At 34.8% G+C, this 20,352-nt stretch overlaps 1 protein-coding gene across 1 annotated transcript; it reads left to right on the plus strand.

Annotated features, from left to right (window-relative positions):
• The first annotated feature begins 5,586 nt into the window (after window positions 1-5,586).
• On the plus strand, window positions 5,587-11,539 carry LOC129900803 (SPX domain-containing protein 1-like). The gene is made up of 3 exons (XM_055975859.1): window positions 5,587-6,068; window positions 7,310-7,433; window positions 10,652-11,539. The coding sequence occupies exons 1-3, from the start codon at window positions 5,820-5,822 to the stop codon at window positions 11,242-11,244; spliced, it is 966 nt and encodes a 321-aa protein (XP_055831834.1). The 5' UTR covers window positions 5,587-5,819; the 3' UTR covers window positions 11,245-11,539.
• Window positions 11,540-20,352: the final 8,813 nt, after the last annotated feature.

Below are 20,352 nucleotides of genomic sequence, written 5' to 3' on the forward strand. Positions count from 1 at the left end.
CAATACCATAAACTTCAAATTGAAAGTAAAGACCTTACCTTTCCCAAAATTGGCCAAAACTCGCCAAAGCTATCAAAACGTGAATTCTAGACAGCCTACTGTCTTGTATTGTCGGTTAGTTTCGAAGGGTTAATTGAGGAAAACAGGATTTGTATCCTCAATGAAAGTTATAGACATGTGTCTTAGGGTCGCATAAAATTTTGAATCACCCCTACAATAATTTTGTACAAAACAATATGCCCAAAATACCAAAAGTAGTCTGTGTAGAATTTCTAAAATGATATCTGGGAAGCACCTCACCTATACTTCATCATCCTTTTTCGAGTAGATAAAAGCAAAACTGGGTTTTTAAGTCTAAATGAAAGTTATAGACCTATGAAATATCTTTCCAAAACATCTTGAATCACTCAAGACGAAGCTTTACACAAGGAGTTATACTAGTATTACTAAAAGCAGTCCCCTTTAAAAATGGGTTTGTTAGCAAGAACAAAAACCTCCTCGTTGGCCAAACCATAAACTTTATGTTGTTAAACACCGTCATATCACCGTAGGATACCTTAAATAATTAATTTACGGAAAGAAATCGGGGAACTTACCTCAAAGCCATGGCTGTCGTAGCTCCTTTCTCTCTTCCTCCATGTTTATCATCTTTTTTCTAAGTGTAAAAAGGATGGAAAATGAAGGCTTAGTCATAAGACAATATATATAGCCTTCCCTAGGATGTGACACGTGGCATCCCCTAGGGGTGACATGTGGCAGCCCTCTAGGGTGCCACCTCACTTCATGCAACCAATCATACATTGCCACGTGGCAGTGTGGGGTCCACCCCAAGTTGCTGCATCACCAACTTAAGCCTAAGTAGGTGCATCACCTACTTGCTTCAAGTAGGCGCGTCGTTTCCTTATTTCCCTTCTGTAGGTCCATAATCTCGTCTTACTTCAAGAGCCTATGCATTCCTTGCTACTTAAGCTCAACGTATACTCAAGTAGCTTAATTATGTAGGACATCCAAGTTGGTAGATTACGCAAGTAGATCGAGTTCTACGACTCATTACTTGGCCTCCAACTCCTTCTGAATTCTTATAACCCTATTTCCAATCTTCCCTATTATGGGGTATCTCATTCTCCTTCCCTTAGAGTTACTTGATAGCGTGGTAGACAATCTAAGTCACGTGGAAACTTTTAAGAAGCTTAAGAAAGCGTTCCGAAGTACCAAAGTACGGGGCATAAGAACCTCAATACCTTCTAAATCTGATTTGGAGTCATTGAACGTCGTTCTGAGAGCCCATTTCGTAGATCCTTCCTTTTTGCATCTCTTCTACCACTTTTTCAGTCAAAATTTTAATGGACTCTTTTGACGTAAGCTACACTGAATCTCCTATCTTATTAACGTACCGTTGATACATATCCTGCATTTAAAAATAAAAGTTATCATCAAAATGTATATACACACGTGTGTGTGTTTGTGTGTGCGCGTGCGCGTGCGCACTATTTATGTTAAATAACTTACATGACATAACTTAAGCCTTCAAACCACAATTATTGTAGCTCATCTGTCAATGGTTGTACATAGACTCCAATCAAATTTTTTGAATTACGAGGACCCAGAATAACACAGCTTAGAAATATGTATGGACTTGTCATGCACATTTCAGGAGGAAGATTGTACGGAATAAGAAATACAGGCCAGCAAGAATAAGGTGAGATAGAATTAGAGAATGGTGTGAAGCCATTTGCACACAACCCTAATATAATATTTGTTAGTTCATTAGAAAAATCAGGATACATGTTATCAAAATGCTTCCATGCTTCTTCATCAGATGGATTAGATAAGACATCCGACGGCCTTCTATATTCACGATGCCATCTCATATGTGGGCCAGACTTCATTGATGCGTACAACCTCTTTAATTTAGGAATAAGAGGAAAATAATGCATCGCTTTAATTGGGACCATCTTTCTAGCAGGAGTCCTCTTATAACGACATATCCACAAAACTTACAGTTTTCTAATTCACTATCAGTCTTGTAGAACAACATGTAGCCATTAACACAACAATGAATTCTATCATACAATAATCCTAACTTAAAAACCAATCCCTTTGCCTTATAGATATTCTTAGGTATGTTAAACTCCAAATTAACCAGTTCGCCCAAAAGATCAACCACTAAATCCATAGCTGCATGAGGAACACTCTAATTTGGTTTAATATTCATTAATCTAACTACAACTGACATAGCAGAATGTGGACTCTCTTCACATAGTGGACGACTAGCCTCTTCTAATTATTGATAGAAACGCCTTGCATCTTCATTAAGAGCTTCATTAAAATATTGCTTGGGTTCCATCCCACCTTGAACCCAAAAGCATCATAGACCATTTCATGAACTCTATCATGTTGAAATATATTGAACTCTATCATGTGGAACCCGATCATGTTCAATCCTAATTTGACCATGTGGTGCAAGCACATTATATTCATTTATGGGAAGCAAATTATAAAATATATTATTCAATCCATCTATTTCTCTATGATCGACCCATACTGTATCAAAATTTCAAGCACTTACATTCACGACAAGGACACCAAACCAATCCATTTTTCTTAAAAATATCAAGTGTCATTGCATGATCAATAAAACTTCCTACGCTATCAATAAATTCAGGTTTCAAAACACCATCAATTTCATAATGCATGTTATACATCCACAAACGATGATTCATCCATAAAATTATATATATTCTAGCTTAATTAGTTCATAAAGACTACAATTCATCGAGATTTCTAAAGTTCACAATCTAAGTTCAAGTTATAATTAACTCAAGTTCTAATTAATTCAAGTTATAATTAAGTTCAAGTTCTAATTAATTAAGTTATAATTAATTCAAATTCTAATTAAGTTGTAATTACAAGTTCTAATTCATGACATTCAAGTTGGATGTTTCTAAGTTTAAGTACAAAATTTCAAGTTTCAAGTATATACAAATTAAAGTTCTAAAATCCGAATACTCAAGTGTCTAAAGTTCAAGTTCATGACAACATAAAGTTCTAATTAATTAGTTCTGAAGTCTAAAAGTTCAAAATTGATACAAACCAAAATAATTTCTAAGTTCAACACTTCAAAAATCCTAAAATTCAAATTGATTTTTTGAAGTTCTGAGCTCATGACATTCAAGTTGAATTTTTATAAGTTAATGTACAAAGTTATAAATTTCAATAATTTATAAAGTTCTAAAATCCTAACATTCAAGTATCTAAAGTTCAAGTTAATCAACACATGAAATTCTAAGTTCTAATTAATTCTAAAGTCTAAAGAGTTCAAAACTTATATATAATGTAAAAAAAAATTTAAGTTCAACTTCAAAAGTCCTAAAGTTCAAGTTTATGACTTTGAATAGCTAACTCTAATTAGTTTAATTAGTTCATAAAGACTACTATTCAACAAAATTTCTAAAATCAACAAAATTTCAAGTTCAAAATTTGTAAGTTCAAGTTCTAATTAATTCAAGTTATAATTAATTAAGTTCTAATTAAGTTGTAATTACAAGTTCTGATTAAGTTCTATTTCATGACATTCAAGCTGAATTTTTCTAAGTTTAAGTATAAAATTTCAAATTTTAAGTACAATTAAAGTTCAAGTATCTAAAGTTGAAGCTCATGACAACATAAAATTTTAAGTTCTAATTAATTAGTTCTAAATTCTAAAAGTTCAAACTTTATACAAACCAAAATAATTTCTAAGTTGAACGATTTCAAAAATCCTAAAATTCAAGTATCTAAAGTTCAAGTTCATGACTTTGAATATCTAATTTCTAATTAGTTCCAAATATCAAAAATCATACAACCCAATATTTTTCTAAGTTCAACTTTCAAAATCCTATATTCAAGTATTTAAAAAATGATAAAAAAAATTCAATATTTCTAACTTCTAACTTCTAATTATTTCATAGTTCTAACATTGTAACTTCAAAAACACTTCAACTCCAATTAAAATAATACCAAATTCACAATTTAATTCGAAAAACTCCAATTCAACCTAAAGCCCTAAAATCTTCATTCACTAATTCACAATTAAATATACAAACTAACTATGTTAATAACATTATAACTTCAAAAACACTTCAATTCCAACTAAAATAATACCCAATTCACAATCTAATTCAAAATTATCCCAATTCAAACTAAAGCCCTAAAATCTCTATTCACTAATTCATAATTAAATATAGAAACTAACTATGTTAATAACATTCTAACTTTAACAACACTTCAATTCCAACTAAGAGAATACTCAATTCAAAATTTAATCCAAAAAATCCTGATTCAAAGTAAAACCCTAAAATCAACTTTCCAACAACATTCACTAATTCGCAATTACATATACAAATTAACTCTGTTAATAACATATATTCAACAAATTAAATAAAAATAAACTAATTAACAAATCAAATATTTCTCATATGAATTTTTTTTACAAAATTTAAAACCCTATCTACTAAGCTTAATAAAAAGAGAATGAGTATTGGACGGCGATGGGTGGTGACGAGCAATGGAAAGCTGGACCGGAGGCGACTTGGAGGAGGGGGGTGGGTGGGTCTGTTTTTAGAGAGAAGGAGGAGTGGATTAAAGAGATATGGAACAAAGAAGAAATGAAAAATTCACGTATGAACATGAGATATTTTTTTAAAAAGCGACGGATAGCGTCGTCCCTTCCTTCGCAATTTTTAAATATTTGACCATTACTTTGATCAAAAAAGCGACGGACTAGGAGACGTAGTCAGACGCTATTTTGAAAAGTTGATCAAAATGTTTTGTTGACAAAAAGCGACGAACACACAGACGTTGTCCGTCGCTTTATTATGAAAAAATTAATGTATTAAATTTAATAAAGAACGGCGGACAGCGTCATCACTTATTTGTTTATAATTAATTATTTTTAAATTAAAAGTGACGGACTATGTCACTCTTTGTATTAAAGAATTAATTTTTAATTAGATATATATTTGGCGCAAAAATCCATAAAAAATGATGAACAAGTAGTCCATATTCGTTGCTTTTTATAAAAAAAAATAAAAATATAAAAAAAGAAGCATCGAACAGCGCTACAAATACTGTCGCTTTTTTGAGCGACACCATCGTTTCGCTTTTTTATCTATCGTTTTTTGCCCTATTTTTAGTAGTAATTGATATGTTATTTTTAACTTTGGAACAAACTCATCTTCTTCCCATTTGGTTATTGCAACTGAAGAACATGAGTCAATAAATTTGACCTTCATGGAAGGACTATAATCTTGGAAAAATAATGAAAGAGTTAGGGGTTGAAAAATGGAGAAGAAGAAGAGAAAAAATAAAAATAAAATAGGCTATATAATTTTCTTACGTATTATTCACGAGTTTATCACACTCACTTGTCCACATGAATAAAAAGTGTCAAAATAACACGACAAAATCGAACATAAAATTTATAAAATGAACAAAATCTAATTAAAATATATAAAAAAAATTGATGTCAACTTTCATATCCACCTTAATTTAATAAAATAAACTTATTCACATGTATAGTCCAAAGTAATTATTTAATCCCAATTATAGTAAGTCAAAAGAATTGAAAAAATTAGCAATGAATGCCAAAAATCAACGATGAATGCAATGAGCATCTAGTAGGCAAAACCATAGACCAAGAGGTCCCTAGCATCTGTCGATAAAACCCAATGCATTTCACACCATATATACTACTACTTCACTGCTGGTGTTAAATTCTGTCTTCCACTCAATTATTGAACAGACCCAGAAAAGGAATTTCTTGATTTGGTGAAGGAATCATGAAGTTCGGCAGGATCTTAATGATGTTGATGAGCCTCATAGAACAGACACTACCGGAATGGCAGGACAAATTCCTGTCTTACAAGGATCTCAAGAAACAATTGAAATTGATTTATCCTAATAAACAGCAAAGGTTAGATGATGATGGAAAAGAGGTGAATGATTTTGTGAATCTTTTGGAGAAGGAAATCGATAAGTTCAACACTTTCTTCATCGAAAAAGAAGAGGATTATATCATTCAATTGAAGGTATCTTTTTCTTTTCCTCACCTATTTTTTGCTCGTATTGCTGTAGATTTGACATATCCTTAAAACTAGTTAATTTCAAAATTAAAAATTTGAAGAAAAACTGAACAGATTTGTGTAGAAAAGTAACCGTAAGATTATTCTCAGCCGACAGGATACATCTATTTCCCTTCAACTTGAGGGTTTTTACTGATATTCAAATGGATTTTGACCTTTATGCTTTGTAAACCCACTTGATCACTACATCACGATACATTTTAATTTACACGTATAAATACTACTTTTTCTGTCCCAATTTACCTGGTGATGTTTGACTCGACGCAAAATATTTAACATAGAAATAAAGACTTATGAGATGTGTGGTTTTAAACAAGTGATAGTTGTTATAAATCTATCTTTACATTTTAAAGTAGGTCTTTTTAGGTCGAGTCTGACTAAAATAAAAAATGTGTCTAATAAATAGTAATTATTTCAGGAAGCAGTGTCAAATGACAGGACCTGTTAAATGTGGCCCCGCCCCTGATTGTGGTGTGGTTGTTATAGTTCCTACCTTTTGTCCCCTACCCTTGTTGATCTTTAAAATATTTTCCCTCCTCTTCTGTGGAATTTTTGTTGCTGCAGCATTACATTGTTCTTGGTAGTTGGTTTGTTTTTTGATTTCCCAATTATCTTATTTTAATTCAGGTATACCTTTTTTCTTTATGTTAAGCAAAGGAGAAGAAAATATTTATATTTTGGATATGAGTTGGCATCTCATTGTAATTCTTATTTGTGTTATGGGACATCTTTTTCATACCAAAATTGCTGAAGCAGACTTAGCCCGAAAATAAAAAGAAATATGATTTTTTGTTTTGCATTTGGGATGAGCAGAGTCAGAAATACGGGTGACTAGTTTTTTTCTTTTCTTTCTTTTTCTCGACAAATGAGTGTGCATGTGCCATGTACTTCAATGCTATTCGTATGGACTAAATTTCTCTGATGGATTTGTACTAGGAGAGAAATGTAAGTCAAGTCTTTCTATTATATTTATAGTGGAGTACAGTGGACTTAAGTGAAAGAAACCCCGTGACCTGATAAAAAAAGGTGAAAGAAACCCCATTATGCCGTGTATATAATATTAAATTTGCAGTTGTGCTTCGTCATTCACATATATGGCTTCATGATTTATGGTTGGCCTTTTGTTTTTGTGAATTTTGAAGTAACCAAATTTATGCAAGACGACTTCTTATTTTTGGCAATTGTAGGTACTCAGAGATAGCGTTGTCGGGATTAGAAGTTCTGAAGAGTTGATGAGGGTAGGCAGAGACCTGGTGGATCTTCATGGACAGATGGTTCTAGTAGAGAATTACAGTGCTCTTAACTATATAGGTACTCAACCATTACTATTTCTCCTGACAACATAAGGAAGTGTCACTAAAATGAAAGCATGGCTGCATATCTATGAAATTCTGTTAAAATATCATGCTTTAACAATATACTCTCTAATTACAGCCAAAATTCGTTCTATAAGGATAAGCTGTTGCTGCAAATATAACATAGCTTATGAGTCCAGAGTGTATTCTATAGGGATCAATGCTAGTTTTCAGTCTTATTAATTCCAAAGTTAACATGTTGAACGGGATGACCAATTATAATTGAATTTCTATATATTAACTAACTAATTGAGCTAAAAACAACTAAGCAAGAAGCTAAACTAAAATCAGTTAAAGTATACAGAACTCACAGATGATGCCTATTATTTTTGATATTCTCAATTGTGTTGATGAATGAATGACGTGTTCCCTCTAATATCACTGAATTCATTTCCCTTGATTGTAAGTTCTTCAGCTAAGCAACAAAGTAGCAATAATATCCTAGAATTATTTTCCCGAGTTAAACCCAGCTAATGAATCAATCAACTCACAAAAATCACAACAAAGTAGAGCTATCCCTAAGTTCTACTTTTAAATTCTAGCAGTCAGTTCCTTGATTATTCGAAACTGTTGTTCAACAACAACCTAATCCTGCAGGCTTTTCCAAGTAAAACAAGATATAATGATTCCCTTTGAAACTTGAGAGGTCTTCAATTAAACAACAATTAACATATAGTTGAACAAAGGGAACTAAAACAGCTAGATTAATAGGAAATATAGTCAAAGAATTCAAACATCAAAAGGTTTCGTTGATACAGATATAATGGCTCGTTCCACTGAGAGCTCTTCAATTAAACAACAATTAACATCTAGTTGAACAAAGGTAACTAAAACGGCTTGCATAATAGAAAAACAAAGTCAAAGAATTCAAACAAATAAAGGTTCCATCAAAACCTGAGATAAAGGGTTTAGCTAATCATGTTCAAAGCTTTTAACGACATTAAAATAATAAAATTCATGATTCAAAAAAAAGAGATTGATAGAAATCGAGTCACGATGATAGACATGTTGAAGCCTTGAAGATTCCTCTCCAGTGGTGAAACCCTTTGTTTCTCTCCTCCCATTGCGTTGCTCCATCATTTTCCTAAAAAACCACAAGGTAACATAAGTTACAATGATTGTCCTAACCATGGACTTAACTAAAACTCTCGCAAAAGCCGAACTGCGGCTCCCCAAATCACTATTTGCAATTTGATTTGTGACTCACTAAATTTTCTTCAGATTTTCATCTTCCTTGGTCTTTACTTTGGCTTTTAGCAATTCAGTTTTGCACTAAATTTTCTTCAGATTTTCATCTTCCTTGGTCTTTACTTTGGCTTTTAGCAATTCAGTTTTGCGAGCATAGATGGGATCCTGAGAGTTGTGACTTGTGTCAATTTTGCTGCTTCAAACACCAGTTCACGTCGTGCCATTCAAAAGTGAGGTTCGCAATCTTCGTTAGCTGATATCAGTTCTCAGTTTAAGTCCAAAGCTGCACATTTGTGGCTCCTTTTGATCCTTTTCTTCCTTCTTTCCATCTTCTTAACTTCAAATTAGTTGCAACCTATAATTATGCAATTATTTAGGAATCTAGCCATATTTATCACTTAAAGACAAAAAAAACTAACGTAAAGATGTAGATAAGTCGGTAAAATCTTAACTTATCGCTCTTCAACAAGTTTTTCTTGTACTTTAATACTCTATCTCCTCAGTCATGGAAGTGATCTGAACAAGGTTCTTTTTCTTAGATGGTGCGTTGGTGAAGTTCTCATTAGATGTTCAGTTTAAGCTAAGTGAAATCTTCAATCTCTATGTAAATGATGATGCAGTTAAGGTTCAATGGTGGGAGATATAGGTTATTAAAAACTAGAGTCTGAGAAAACGGAATCCCACTTTTCATGTGGCAGCTCGTTCTTAAGTGTAAGGTACCCTCTCTTCTTGTTTTTCAGTTGAATGTTTGAAATCTTCACTATAGTGGAGTACATATCATTTCTGGCAACTGATCAAAGTGAGGCTGAAACTCTTTTAAAGTAGCTTTTGGAAGGAGAACAGAAAAATTTGATCCATGTTGAGTTAGCTGACAAGTTTGACGAACACCTTCCAAGATTGGCATAAAGCAAGCTGAACATGGTTTGGTTCATTGATGGTTTTGTTCATTGCAGCGTGACCATTAGAGAATATAAATATATTTTGTTTAAAAGAAAGAAATGTTGACATTTCTGTGGTGAATGTGGAAAGAAATTGAAGAGGAACCCTTCATTAGAAAAAGTTTTTTTTTTTGTGGTTTTGATAACCGTGGTGTCCGGGCCAGATTTCGCGCACCTCGACAAAATCCACAGGATACCTTCCCACCTCCCACCAGCAGCTGGTATGTCTGTCCACCAAGGCTAGGACAGATGGGAAGAAATCTCCTAGTGTTTTTGTCTCTACTGGGATTTGAACCTGATATCTCATGGTTCTCAACCCACTTTATTGACCATTAGGCCACACCCTTGGGTGCATTAGAAAAAGAAAATTATGGAGGAACCACTGTCTGGTAATGGGAATTATGTCATTTTTAGAAATGGAAATGTCTGCAATAGTTTATCAAAGAACAACTGGAAAAGGCATTACTACATGCAAAAAAAAAAGGAAAAAAGAACAAGAGAATAATGAAAATAAATGATGTTCTATTTCTCTCAGTCATTTAATCATTTGCCTGTCTTTTTGTAACAAAATCTTGAAAATAGCAACTCTCATTGCCAGGTTCCAATTGGGTAATGAACTATAGATTGTTAGAGGACCTTTCGAATGAGTTTTATAAAAGAACTTGAGGATTTGTTGTTCTAGAGCCAATGGCTATCTAACTGTGTTTTAGCATAGCTCTTGTAATCCAATTCTTTAGTAGTGTATGGAAACTGATTGGTACATTTGTTAATTTTAAGCTTATTCTGTAAGATGATTGTGAATAGGCATAGATCAGATCTTTGTGGCTCATTTTGTTCAGAACTTCTGTTGGCGCCTTAAAACTTTAGACTTCTTCCAGGCTGCAACGTTTAAGCTTTCTGCTATTGCATATTTACTCATTGGCCTAGAAATATGGGATGATTCTCTTTAGCTACATCCATAACTGCACCGCTGACACGATTATGATATTATTTTCAGTTCTTTTATAATTCACATATTTTTCTGCTTTGGAAATAATGCTTTCTGCAGGATTGGTGAAGATACTAAAGAAATATGATAAACGTACTGGTGCTCTTATTCGCTTGCCTGTCATCCAAAAAGTGCTAGAGGAGCCATTTTTCAACACTGATGTTCTGAATAAGCTAGTGAAGGAGTGTGAGACCATGCTTAGTAGACTTTTCTCCCAAAATGAGCCATCTAAAGCACCAGGAAGAGAAGGAAGTAGTGGAGGAGGTAGTAGCAGAGTTGAAGATGCAGAAGAACTTGCAGACACTAAAAACCCTTCTGAAGCAGTACCAGGAGGGGAAGGAAGTATTAGAGGCAGAAGTAGTGGAGGAGGAACCAATGTAGCTGAAGATCCAGAAGACCTTTCAGAGATTCAAAACCCTTCTAAAGCACCAGGAGGGGAAGGAAGTAGCGGAGTCAAAAATCCAGAAGAATTTGCAGAGATTGATAACATGGGAAGTATTTACTTGAAGCTTACAAAATCAGCACTGAAAGTCTTGCAGGAAATCAGAAGTGGAAGTTCAACTGTCAGCATGTTCTCCTTGCCGCCAATGGAAAGGAATAAAATGCATAAGGTCTGGAAGAATATTCCAGTCGTAGAACAAGCAGCAGAATAGTGTTCTCTGTCATTTGTGACATGCTCTACATATTGGTGTGTTGTTTTACCTTCCTCCAATTCAGGTGTTATGTATCGGGAAGTAATAAGTTCAATTGCCGTGATTACATCCGCAGGCCTTAAATATTGTTTAGATTTTGAGAGTATCCTGTATAGATGTTCCTGATCAAGTGTTTTTGGCTCTAGGACTTCTCAAGTTGACTAATATTCCTATAGTCTCAGGTGGTTTTCGTGTGTAAAGGTCACTTTCTTTATAATGTACACCATTATTTCTTATTGATACTTTTTGACTTGGAGCCAGAATTTGATAGCAAGACATTGCAACTGGGATATCATGACCTTAAGGTGAGCATGCCCACTAATGAAGCATGAGCTAACCGCAAAGGCCTGGCTTCCCTCACTTTTAAATCGCAGGGGCAATTAGATTTATGAAGTTAAAGTGGAATTTTCAGTTTTAAAATTCTAAACATTTAGGAGTAACTTATACTAATATGGGAGAATACAAGATAAGAGGATCAAAAGTTATCACATCAATATATATGCAAGTAGCACTCGAGGAAAAAAATATGAAGTGGTTGGTCATGGTTTGGTTGCGCCGACCTCAATATCCACTTTGTAGTTGCAAAGTTGTCGAGAAGAATATATATAATTTGTTTGGCCAAATTTTAGGAAAGTTAAAAATGTTTATTTTTTAAGTTTTTTTTTTTTAGAAAGTTGATGTGTTTGAAATAAGTGCTTTTGAGCAGTAATAAAAAAGAAGAAGAAAGAAATTAGAAACTAGAAGAAGTTCTGGAACATTGGTCAAGCACAAAATACTGCTCTAACATTGGCAAAAGTACTTTTCAAATTGATAAGTCAAACACAAACTGTTCAACTTCTAGGTTTCTGTCACAATCTGCAGTCAGAAGGCAGGAAATTTAAACAACATTTCTGCTCTATGGATAGCATTTTGACTACTTTGTTCTTTTGGCCAAATTTTGATCCTTTTTCTCAACTTTTGCTCCTTTTTTGATCTTTAGGGGTCAACAATAGTACTCAAGCAAAACATGCTACAAGCACTTTCAAATTATGCAATGAGCAGACCACAAGGGGCAGTCCGGTGCACTAAAGTTTCTGCTATGCGCGGGGTCCGAGGAAGGGCCTGACCACAAGGGTCTATTGTACGCAGCCTTACCTTGCATTTCTGCCAGAGGTTGTTTCCAAGGCTTGAACCCGTGTCCTCCTGGTCACATGGCAGCACACCACAAACCTATGAAATTGATGCTAAATAAATCGTAAATTTACGGTTCATCATCAGATCATCAAAGAAGCAGAGTAGAACTTAAGAGAGTGTGAGCGTTATCGGGGTAACACGAGCAACTCTTAGAAAAGTCTCTTGGCCGCTTGTAACCAACTCGTGCATGAGTACATTTAATAGATTAGAAAATTTATTTTACTATGTCATTATAAACTATTAAAAATACTTTTCTCAACTTTGTCTGTTCAATATATACAAAATGTACTAGTATAAGAAGTCCAAATTATATCATTCCTATAATCAAGATAAATGTTATTTCATCTTATATCATTCCTATAACCGATGATTTAATCTTTCGTGTATAAGCAAAACTCTATACACTAAATCATCTACTATATAAGTAAAAGACAAAACGAACACATGATATATTTTAAAGTAAACTTAATTAAATAAAACAAATAAATAAATAAATATTTTATAAGGAATATTATTACAAAACATGTAATTTATAGTATATCTATAACACCCCCTTCAATTCTAGCCTAAATCAAGTTCGAGAACCAAGAAAAACTTGAGAAATAGGAAAAGTGTAGACTGATCAGTGGACCACGAATAGGACCTACGAACCATAGAGGCCCAAAAATAGGACCTACAACCCATAAGAGTTTCTACGAGTCAACACTTAGTCAAAATTTCAGAAAGGAAGACCAGTTCCTACGAGCCATAATTACGACCCGTCGTGTGTTCTACAACCCGTAAAAGTTGGTCTAGAACCCCTTGACACTCAGTCAAAATTCAGTGGTCAAGGACCACTCCTACTACCCAAGTGACGACCCGTAGGATCTTGTATGGGCCGTAGGAAATGACCCGTAGACTCCACCTTCCGAAGGACCCTCAGAACCCTTCCTACGAGTTAGCAGGATGACTCATCGAAGGGTGTACGACCCATAGAAAGGTGATGGTAGACCCATGGGAGGAATTTCCAGAGAGTGCAAGTTTTTGAACTAGGTTCCTACGATCGACCTTCTACGGTTCGTAGAAAGGTTCGTAGGCGACTCGAAGCTAAATTAATAGAGGACATTCCGATCTTTTTCTCAACTTTTCCAAACTTAACCCAACCCATTTTGGGACTAAAATTAGCCCCTTATGAGTACCCAAAGGTGTTTCCTTCTCATTAACACTTAAAAACTTTCGAGAGAAAGAATTGGAGAGAAGAAGATGAGCTAGGGTTTCAGGTTTTCAACCAAGGTCTTCAATTTTCAACTATATAATCATTATTCCAGGCATGTAAGGCCATTAGAATATTGGACTAAGTTCATCCTCGTGCCCTACATCGTCATACAGTCAAGTTAAACTTTGAGTTTGAGTTTCAATTCTGATAAAGTGAATTCTTGAGTATCTATGTTATTCCTTATTGAATTCTAGTATGTATATCTAATTATACTTTGATGAGTTGAGTTTTTGAGATTATGGAGTCATATTTGCATTTTCATGAACTCCAATTGAGTTTTAAATTTAATATTTTATGCATTATTTTAAGCAAAGAATGACTATTTACAATCGTCTAAATAAGATAGAGTTTGAGCATGAATTAAGATTAGTTGAAGAAGTCTCTTAATATCTATTTTGAGCATAAGTATTTTACATATAAATGAGTTGAGTTTTATTACACTTAACATCTATTTTTTTTGAGATTGAATTGAGAAGTTAAAGTATGCTTTTAAATGCATTTATAATGGAATTTTTACCTATCTTAAAGAGAAGAGATCAGTTAAGAAAAGTTAAGTTTGAGCTTAGTCCAAAAGAGACTGAAAGAGTTAATTTAAGTAAGTATGCTTACTTCAGCTATGAGCATAGTAAAGGTTTTTGGGAGTAGTCTCAAACACTGATTTGGATACGAGTCTATATAAGTCCAACCCCATAACGTACACTGCCAATATAGATATGATTGTATCATTCATTCGAGCGACTCCTCATAGTTCCAAAAGAGGACTTGCCAGATGGATCCATAGTTTAGTTATCATCCTATTCCATGGCAAGGTATAGGATGGCTTTGGCAACGTGGGCAAAATATTATATCATTCCGAGGCTCATAGTGATGATATTTGGTCAGAGAAACTCCATAAGAAGTAAAGTATTATATTTAATATACTGAGTTGCATTTACTATTGCATGTATTTTAAAGAATTTTTATTATTATGTTGCATACTTTATTAAGTTGACCTATTTTCAGATTGAGTTCCTTTAGTTGAGAATTTTGAGTAAGTTTTCTTTCAGCTATTTTACATACCGTACATTCCATGTACTGAAATCATTTGGTGTTGCGTCTTTTTATGATGCAGACACAGGTGATAGAGATCCTCAAAAGGCACATCGTTGAAGATCGAGTTTTCATCCAGCTTTTGGTGAGACATCTTTACATTCAGAGGCGATCTTGAGTCTTATGTTAATCTTTTATTTCAATTATTTATCTATAAATTGAGGTAGCCGTGGGCTTGTCCCGATACCCATTTTAGAGTTAGTACTTAGAGGCTTCTTAGACTAGTCAGACGATATTCAGTTTATTCATTTGAGTTCATTTTTAAATAGTGAGTTATATATATCATTATCTATATGATTGAGTATTGAGACTTATTTTGAGAAGTTAAGTCAATGCATTTATTATGCTATTTGAGTTCTTTTGATAGTTAAAGTCTTCCGCTTAGTGAGTCAGCCAGTCCAAGTGTTTGCTTTGAAACCAATAATGGTTTTTGAGTGCCGACCACATCTAAGATGTAGACTCAGGGTGTGATAAATTTGGTATCAGAGCACAAGTTTCAAGAGTCCTAGAGTGTCTATGAAGCCGATCCTAGTAGAGTCCTCCTCATTAGTGTGAAGTGCGCCACATCTATAATGGGGAGGCTATAGGACTTTAGGAATTATTCCCTTTTTTCTTACTTCATTTCTTGCTATAGAGTTTAACTCTATCAAACTTTCTTCTAATTCGTGTGTTTCACAATTTTAGATTATGCCTTCCAAGAGAACCTTGAGTCAAAGAAACATCGTCGAGGATGAGATTCCACAACCACCAGCAATGAAGACCCAGAACTGAGCCCAAGTTGCTGTGAATGAGAATGAGGTTGAAAATGGGACTCGAGAGGTTCCACAGACTACTCAACCCACGATGACTCCTGAGGTTGAATTTAGGAGAGCTATCTTTATGCTCACCTCATTTATGGCTGCACAGTTTGGTCATCAAAACACACCAGTACCCAGTTCTAGTTCTCAAGAGCCATCTGCTTCCAACCAAATTAGAGATTTTCTAAGAATGAACCCACCAATTTTCACTAGGTCCAAGAATGAGGAAGATTCTTAAAATTTCATTGATGACATGTGGAAGATTCTGAAAGTAATGCATGCCACAAAAATAGAGGGAGTTGAACTTGTCTCCTACTAGATGAAGGATATTGCTAACGTCTGGTATAACCAGTGGAGGAAAATAGAGGTGCTGATGCTGAACTTTCAGTTTGAGATGAGTTCGAGAATGCATTCCTAGACCACTTCTTTCCATGAAGCTGAGGGAGGCAAAGGTAGAGGAGTTTGTGAATCTAAAGAAGGAGGGAATGAATGTCAAGGTGTATAGTCTCAAATTTATTCAGTTGTCCAGCTATTCTCTAGAGATGGTTTGCGATGCAAGAGCCAAAATGAGGAATTTTGTTTCAGGTTTGGGTAGATATGTGAAGAAGGAGTGTTAGGCAGCTTTACTATTCTCATATATGGACACCTCCAAATTCATTTGTGCATGCCCAACAAGTTGAGGAAAATAAGAAGAAGGATATGGAGGATCATCAATGCAAGAGAGTTAAGTCTATAGGTAATGAAGGCAACCATCACAAGGGTGGAAATGACAATCGCTCTTTCTTTCAAAAGAGTCTTTGGGTTATGCACCATCTACAACTAGTGCACCCACAACTAATAACAGGAATGACTAGAGGTCTCAAGGAAATCAGAATTCAGAGCTAAAGGCTCTCAGTCCCAGGGAAGTATGGTTTAGAATTTTTCGTGCAAGCCATATTGTAGCAAGTGTAAGGGGCCTCATTCGGGAGAGTGTCTTGTTGGAAAAAATGGGTGTTACAAGTGTGGGCATAAGGGTCACTTTCTAAAAGATTGTCCCATGTGGAACCAAGGTAATGAGGGCAACAAAGCTCAATCTTCTTCAACGGCACCAACAAACAGAGGTAATTGGAGAGGTGCCAATTCAGGAACATGGGAGGTCCAAAACTGTCTATATGCTATGTCAAATTGGTACGACCAAGAGAACTCACTAGATGTTGTTAGCGGTATGCTTTGAGTCATTTCTCATGATGTTTATGCATTAGATCCATGGGGTACCTTGACTTTTGTGACCTCTTACGTAGCTGTTAAGTTTGGAATTCTTCTTGAACGACTCTTAGAACCATTTAGTGTTTCTACTCCTATTGATGAGTCTATTCTAGCTAAGAGAGTATATCGTTACTGTATAGTCTTTATCCATCATAAAGATACTTTCGTAGACTTAGTTGAGTTAGACATGATTGACTTCAATGTTATTCTTAGCATGAACTAGCTTTATGCTTGTTATGCCTCAGTTGATTATAGAACCCAAACTGTCAAGTTTCAGTTTCCAAGTGAGTCAGTTATTGACTGGAAAGGTATTCCAGCTTTGACTAAGTGTGGATTCATTTCGTACCTTAAGTCTAGAAAGTTAGTTTCCAAAGTTTGTATCTACCACAATGTTTGAGTTATAGATGAAATATGGAGACACCATCCCTTCAGTCAGTCCCTATAGTAAATGAGTTTCCAGAAGTCTTTCCTGAGGATTTACCTAGATTCTTTTCCGATAGGGAGATAGACTTCGAAATAGATGTTCTTCTTGATATGCAGCCTATTTCTATTCTTTCGTATAGAATGGATCTCGATGAGTTAAAAGAGTTGAAAGAGCAGTTGAAAGATCTTTTAGATATAGGGTTCATTAGGCCGAGTGTCTCACCTTAGGGCGGTCCTGTCCTATTCGTGTGAAAGAAAGATGATTCCTTAAGAATGTGCATTGACTACTGTCAACTGAACAAGGTTACCATAAAGAATAATACCCTCTTTTGAGAATCGATGATATTTTCGACCAACTTTAAGGTGCTACTTCTTTCTCCAAGATAGACCTCACATCAGGCAATCATCAGTTGAAAGTGAGGGAAGGAACATCCCTAAGACAACCTTTAAAACTAGGTATGGTTACTATGAGTTCCTAGTTATGTCCTTCAGTTTGACTAACGCTCCTACAAAATTCATAGACCTCATCAATAGAGTGTTCAATAAGTACTTATACATGTTTGTTATCATGTGTATCATGAAATTCTGATCTATTCGAGGAATTAGGAGAAGCATCCCAATCATCTTAGAATTATTCTCTAAACTCTCAAGGAAAATGAGTTGTATACTAGGTTTTTGAAGTGTGAGTTTTGTCTTGCATCTGTGGCATTATTAGGCCATATTATTTTTGGTGATGGTATTCAGGTAGATTTGCAGAAGATCGAGGTAGTAAAGAATTGGCATAGACCCACATCTCCAATAGGTATAAAAAGTTTCTTGGTTTTGGCTGGTTGTTATAGAAGGTTTGTTGAGGGATTTTCATCTATATCATCACCATTGACTAAGTTGACTAAAAAAAAGACTAAGTTTCAATGGTTCGATGCTTGTGAGAAGGGTTTTCAAGAGTTGAAAATGAGGTTGACTACTTCTCTAGTTTTTCCCTACCCGAGGGAATAAATGGTTTCATAATCTATTATGATGCATCCAGAGTTGGATCGGGTTGTGTTTTAATGAAGAAAGGCAAAAGTAGCTTGTGCTTCCAGACAACTTAAGATCAATGAGAGTAATTATTAGACTCATGATCTAAAGTTGGCAGCGGTAGTATTTTCTTTTAAAATTTGATGCCATTATCTTTATGGAGTGTATGTAGATGTATTTACTAATCATAAGAGCCTTCCATATGTATTCAGTTAGAAGGAACTGAACCTGATTCAAAGGAGATGGGTTGAGGTACTCAAGGACATGAGTATTCTCTATAATCCAAGTAAAGCTAACATTGTTGCTGATGCTCTTAGTAGATTGTCCAAGGGAAGTACAACTCATGTTGAGGAAAAGAAGAAATAATTGGCCAAAGAGGTGCATAGACCTTGCACGTTTGGGAGTTCTTCTTGTGGACTCAGATGAGGGAAGTGTTATTATCCTAAATGGGGAAGATTCTTCTTCAGTTGTCGAGGTAAAGGAAAAGCAAGATCAATAAACTATTCTTCTTCAATTGAAACAAGATGTTCATAAATAGAAAGTGATGGGTTTTGCCAAAGGGGGAGATGGAGTTGAGATATCATGGTAGATTATGTGTTTCAAGTATTGATGGTATCCGAGACAGAATAATGGCAGAGGACCATATCTCTAAATATTTAATTCGTCCGAGCTCTACAAAAATTTACCATGACTTTAGATAAGTTTATTGGTGGAATGGTATGAAGAGATATATAGCAGAGTTCATTTCCAAGTCCCTGAATTGCCAACAAGTCAAATTCGAGTATCAAAGTCCTTGTGGTGTAGCCTAGAATATAGAATTTTCAGAGTGAAAGTGGGAGATGATTAATATGTTTCATAACAGGTTTACCACAATCTTACAGACAACATGATTCGATATGGGTGATTGTGATTGAATAACCAAATTAGTACATTTCTTACCCGTTAAGACTACAGATTCAGCTGAGGATTATGCAAGGTTGTACATTCGAGATATTGTTTGACTTCATGGAGTTCCTTTGCCAATCATCTCTGAAAGAGGTAGCTAATTCACTGCTCAGTTTTGGAAGTTATTTCAAAAAGGTTTAGACTCAAAGACGAATAATAATACCGCTTTCCATCCTCAGACAGATGGTCAGACAGAGTGTCTAATTTAGACTCTTATGGATATGCTGAGAGCATGTTTTATAGATTTCAAGGGTAATTGGGATGATCACTTGTCACTTATTGAGTTTTCTTATAAGAACAATTTTCATTAGAGCATTCAAATGGCTCTATATGAGACTCTTTATAGGAGGAGATGTAGATCACCAATTGGTTCATTCATAGGTGGTGAAGCTGAGTTAATATGGCCAGACTTGTTTCATCAAGCTATGGAGAAGGTAAAGATCGTTCAAGAGAGGCTGAAAATTGCACAAAGTCATCAGAAATCCTACACTGATGTTAGGAGAAAGGACTTAGAGTTTGAGGTAAATGATTGAGTGTATTTGAAAGTTTCTCCCATTAAAGGAACTATGAGGTTTGGGAAGAAATGAAAGTTGAGTCTCTAATACATTGGTCCTTACTAGAATATAAAGGGAGTTGGCAATGTCGCCTATAAGTTAGAGCTTCACTAGAGTTAGATATTGTGCACCCTATGTTCCATATTTCCATGATTAAGAAATGCTTGGGAGATCCTTCACTCATTGTTCCTACATAAAACATTGAGGTGAAAGATAGTTTGTCTTATGATGAAATAAATTTGTTGAGAGGATACATGAGAAGCTGAGGAGGTTATGAAATCCAAGTACCCACAACTATTTATTCTTCCTAATGTCGATTTTGAAGGTAGTATTCTTACACCTATCTTTGAGTTAGTCCCGTCTTGAGTTTGGGTATTCAAATAAGTTATTCTTGATGTTGACATTTTGAGTTCCTGCATTGTATTCATGCCTTGATGTAAATTTTTGACTTGGTCTTAATTCGAGGATGAATGATCCCAAAGGGGAGATATTGTAACACCCCATTCAATTCTAGCCTAGACCAATTTCGAGAACCAAGAGAAACCTGAGAAATAGGAGAAGTGTAAATTGA

This window comes from Solanum dulcamara, chromosome 8, assembly GCF_947179165.1.
Source record: "Solanum dulcamara chromosome 8, daSolDulc1.2, whole genome shotgun sequence".
Taxonomy (NCBI): domain Eukaryota; kingdom Viridiplantae; phylum Streptophyta; class Magnoliopsida; order Solanales; family Solanaceae; genus Solanum; species Solanum dulcamara.

Excerpts from the sequence above, each read along its gene's own strand:
- LOC129900803 (XM_055975859.1), top strand. The coding sequence starts at position 5,820 with ATGAAGTTCGGCAGGATCTTAATGATGTTGATGAGCCTCATAGAACAG. Across the intron at positions 6,069-7,309 it reads ATTATATCATTCAATTGAAG|GTACTCAGAGATAGCGTTGT; the intron begins GTATCTTTTTCT and ends TGGCAATTGTAG. Across the intron at positions 7,434-10,651 it reads CAGTGCTCTTAACTATATAG|GATTGGTGAAGATACTAAAG; the intron begins GTACTCAACCAT and ends TGCTTTCTGCAG.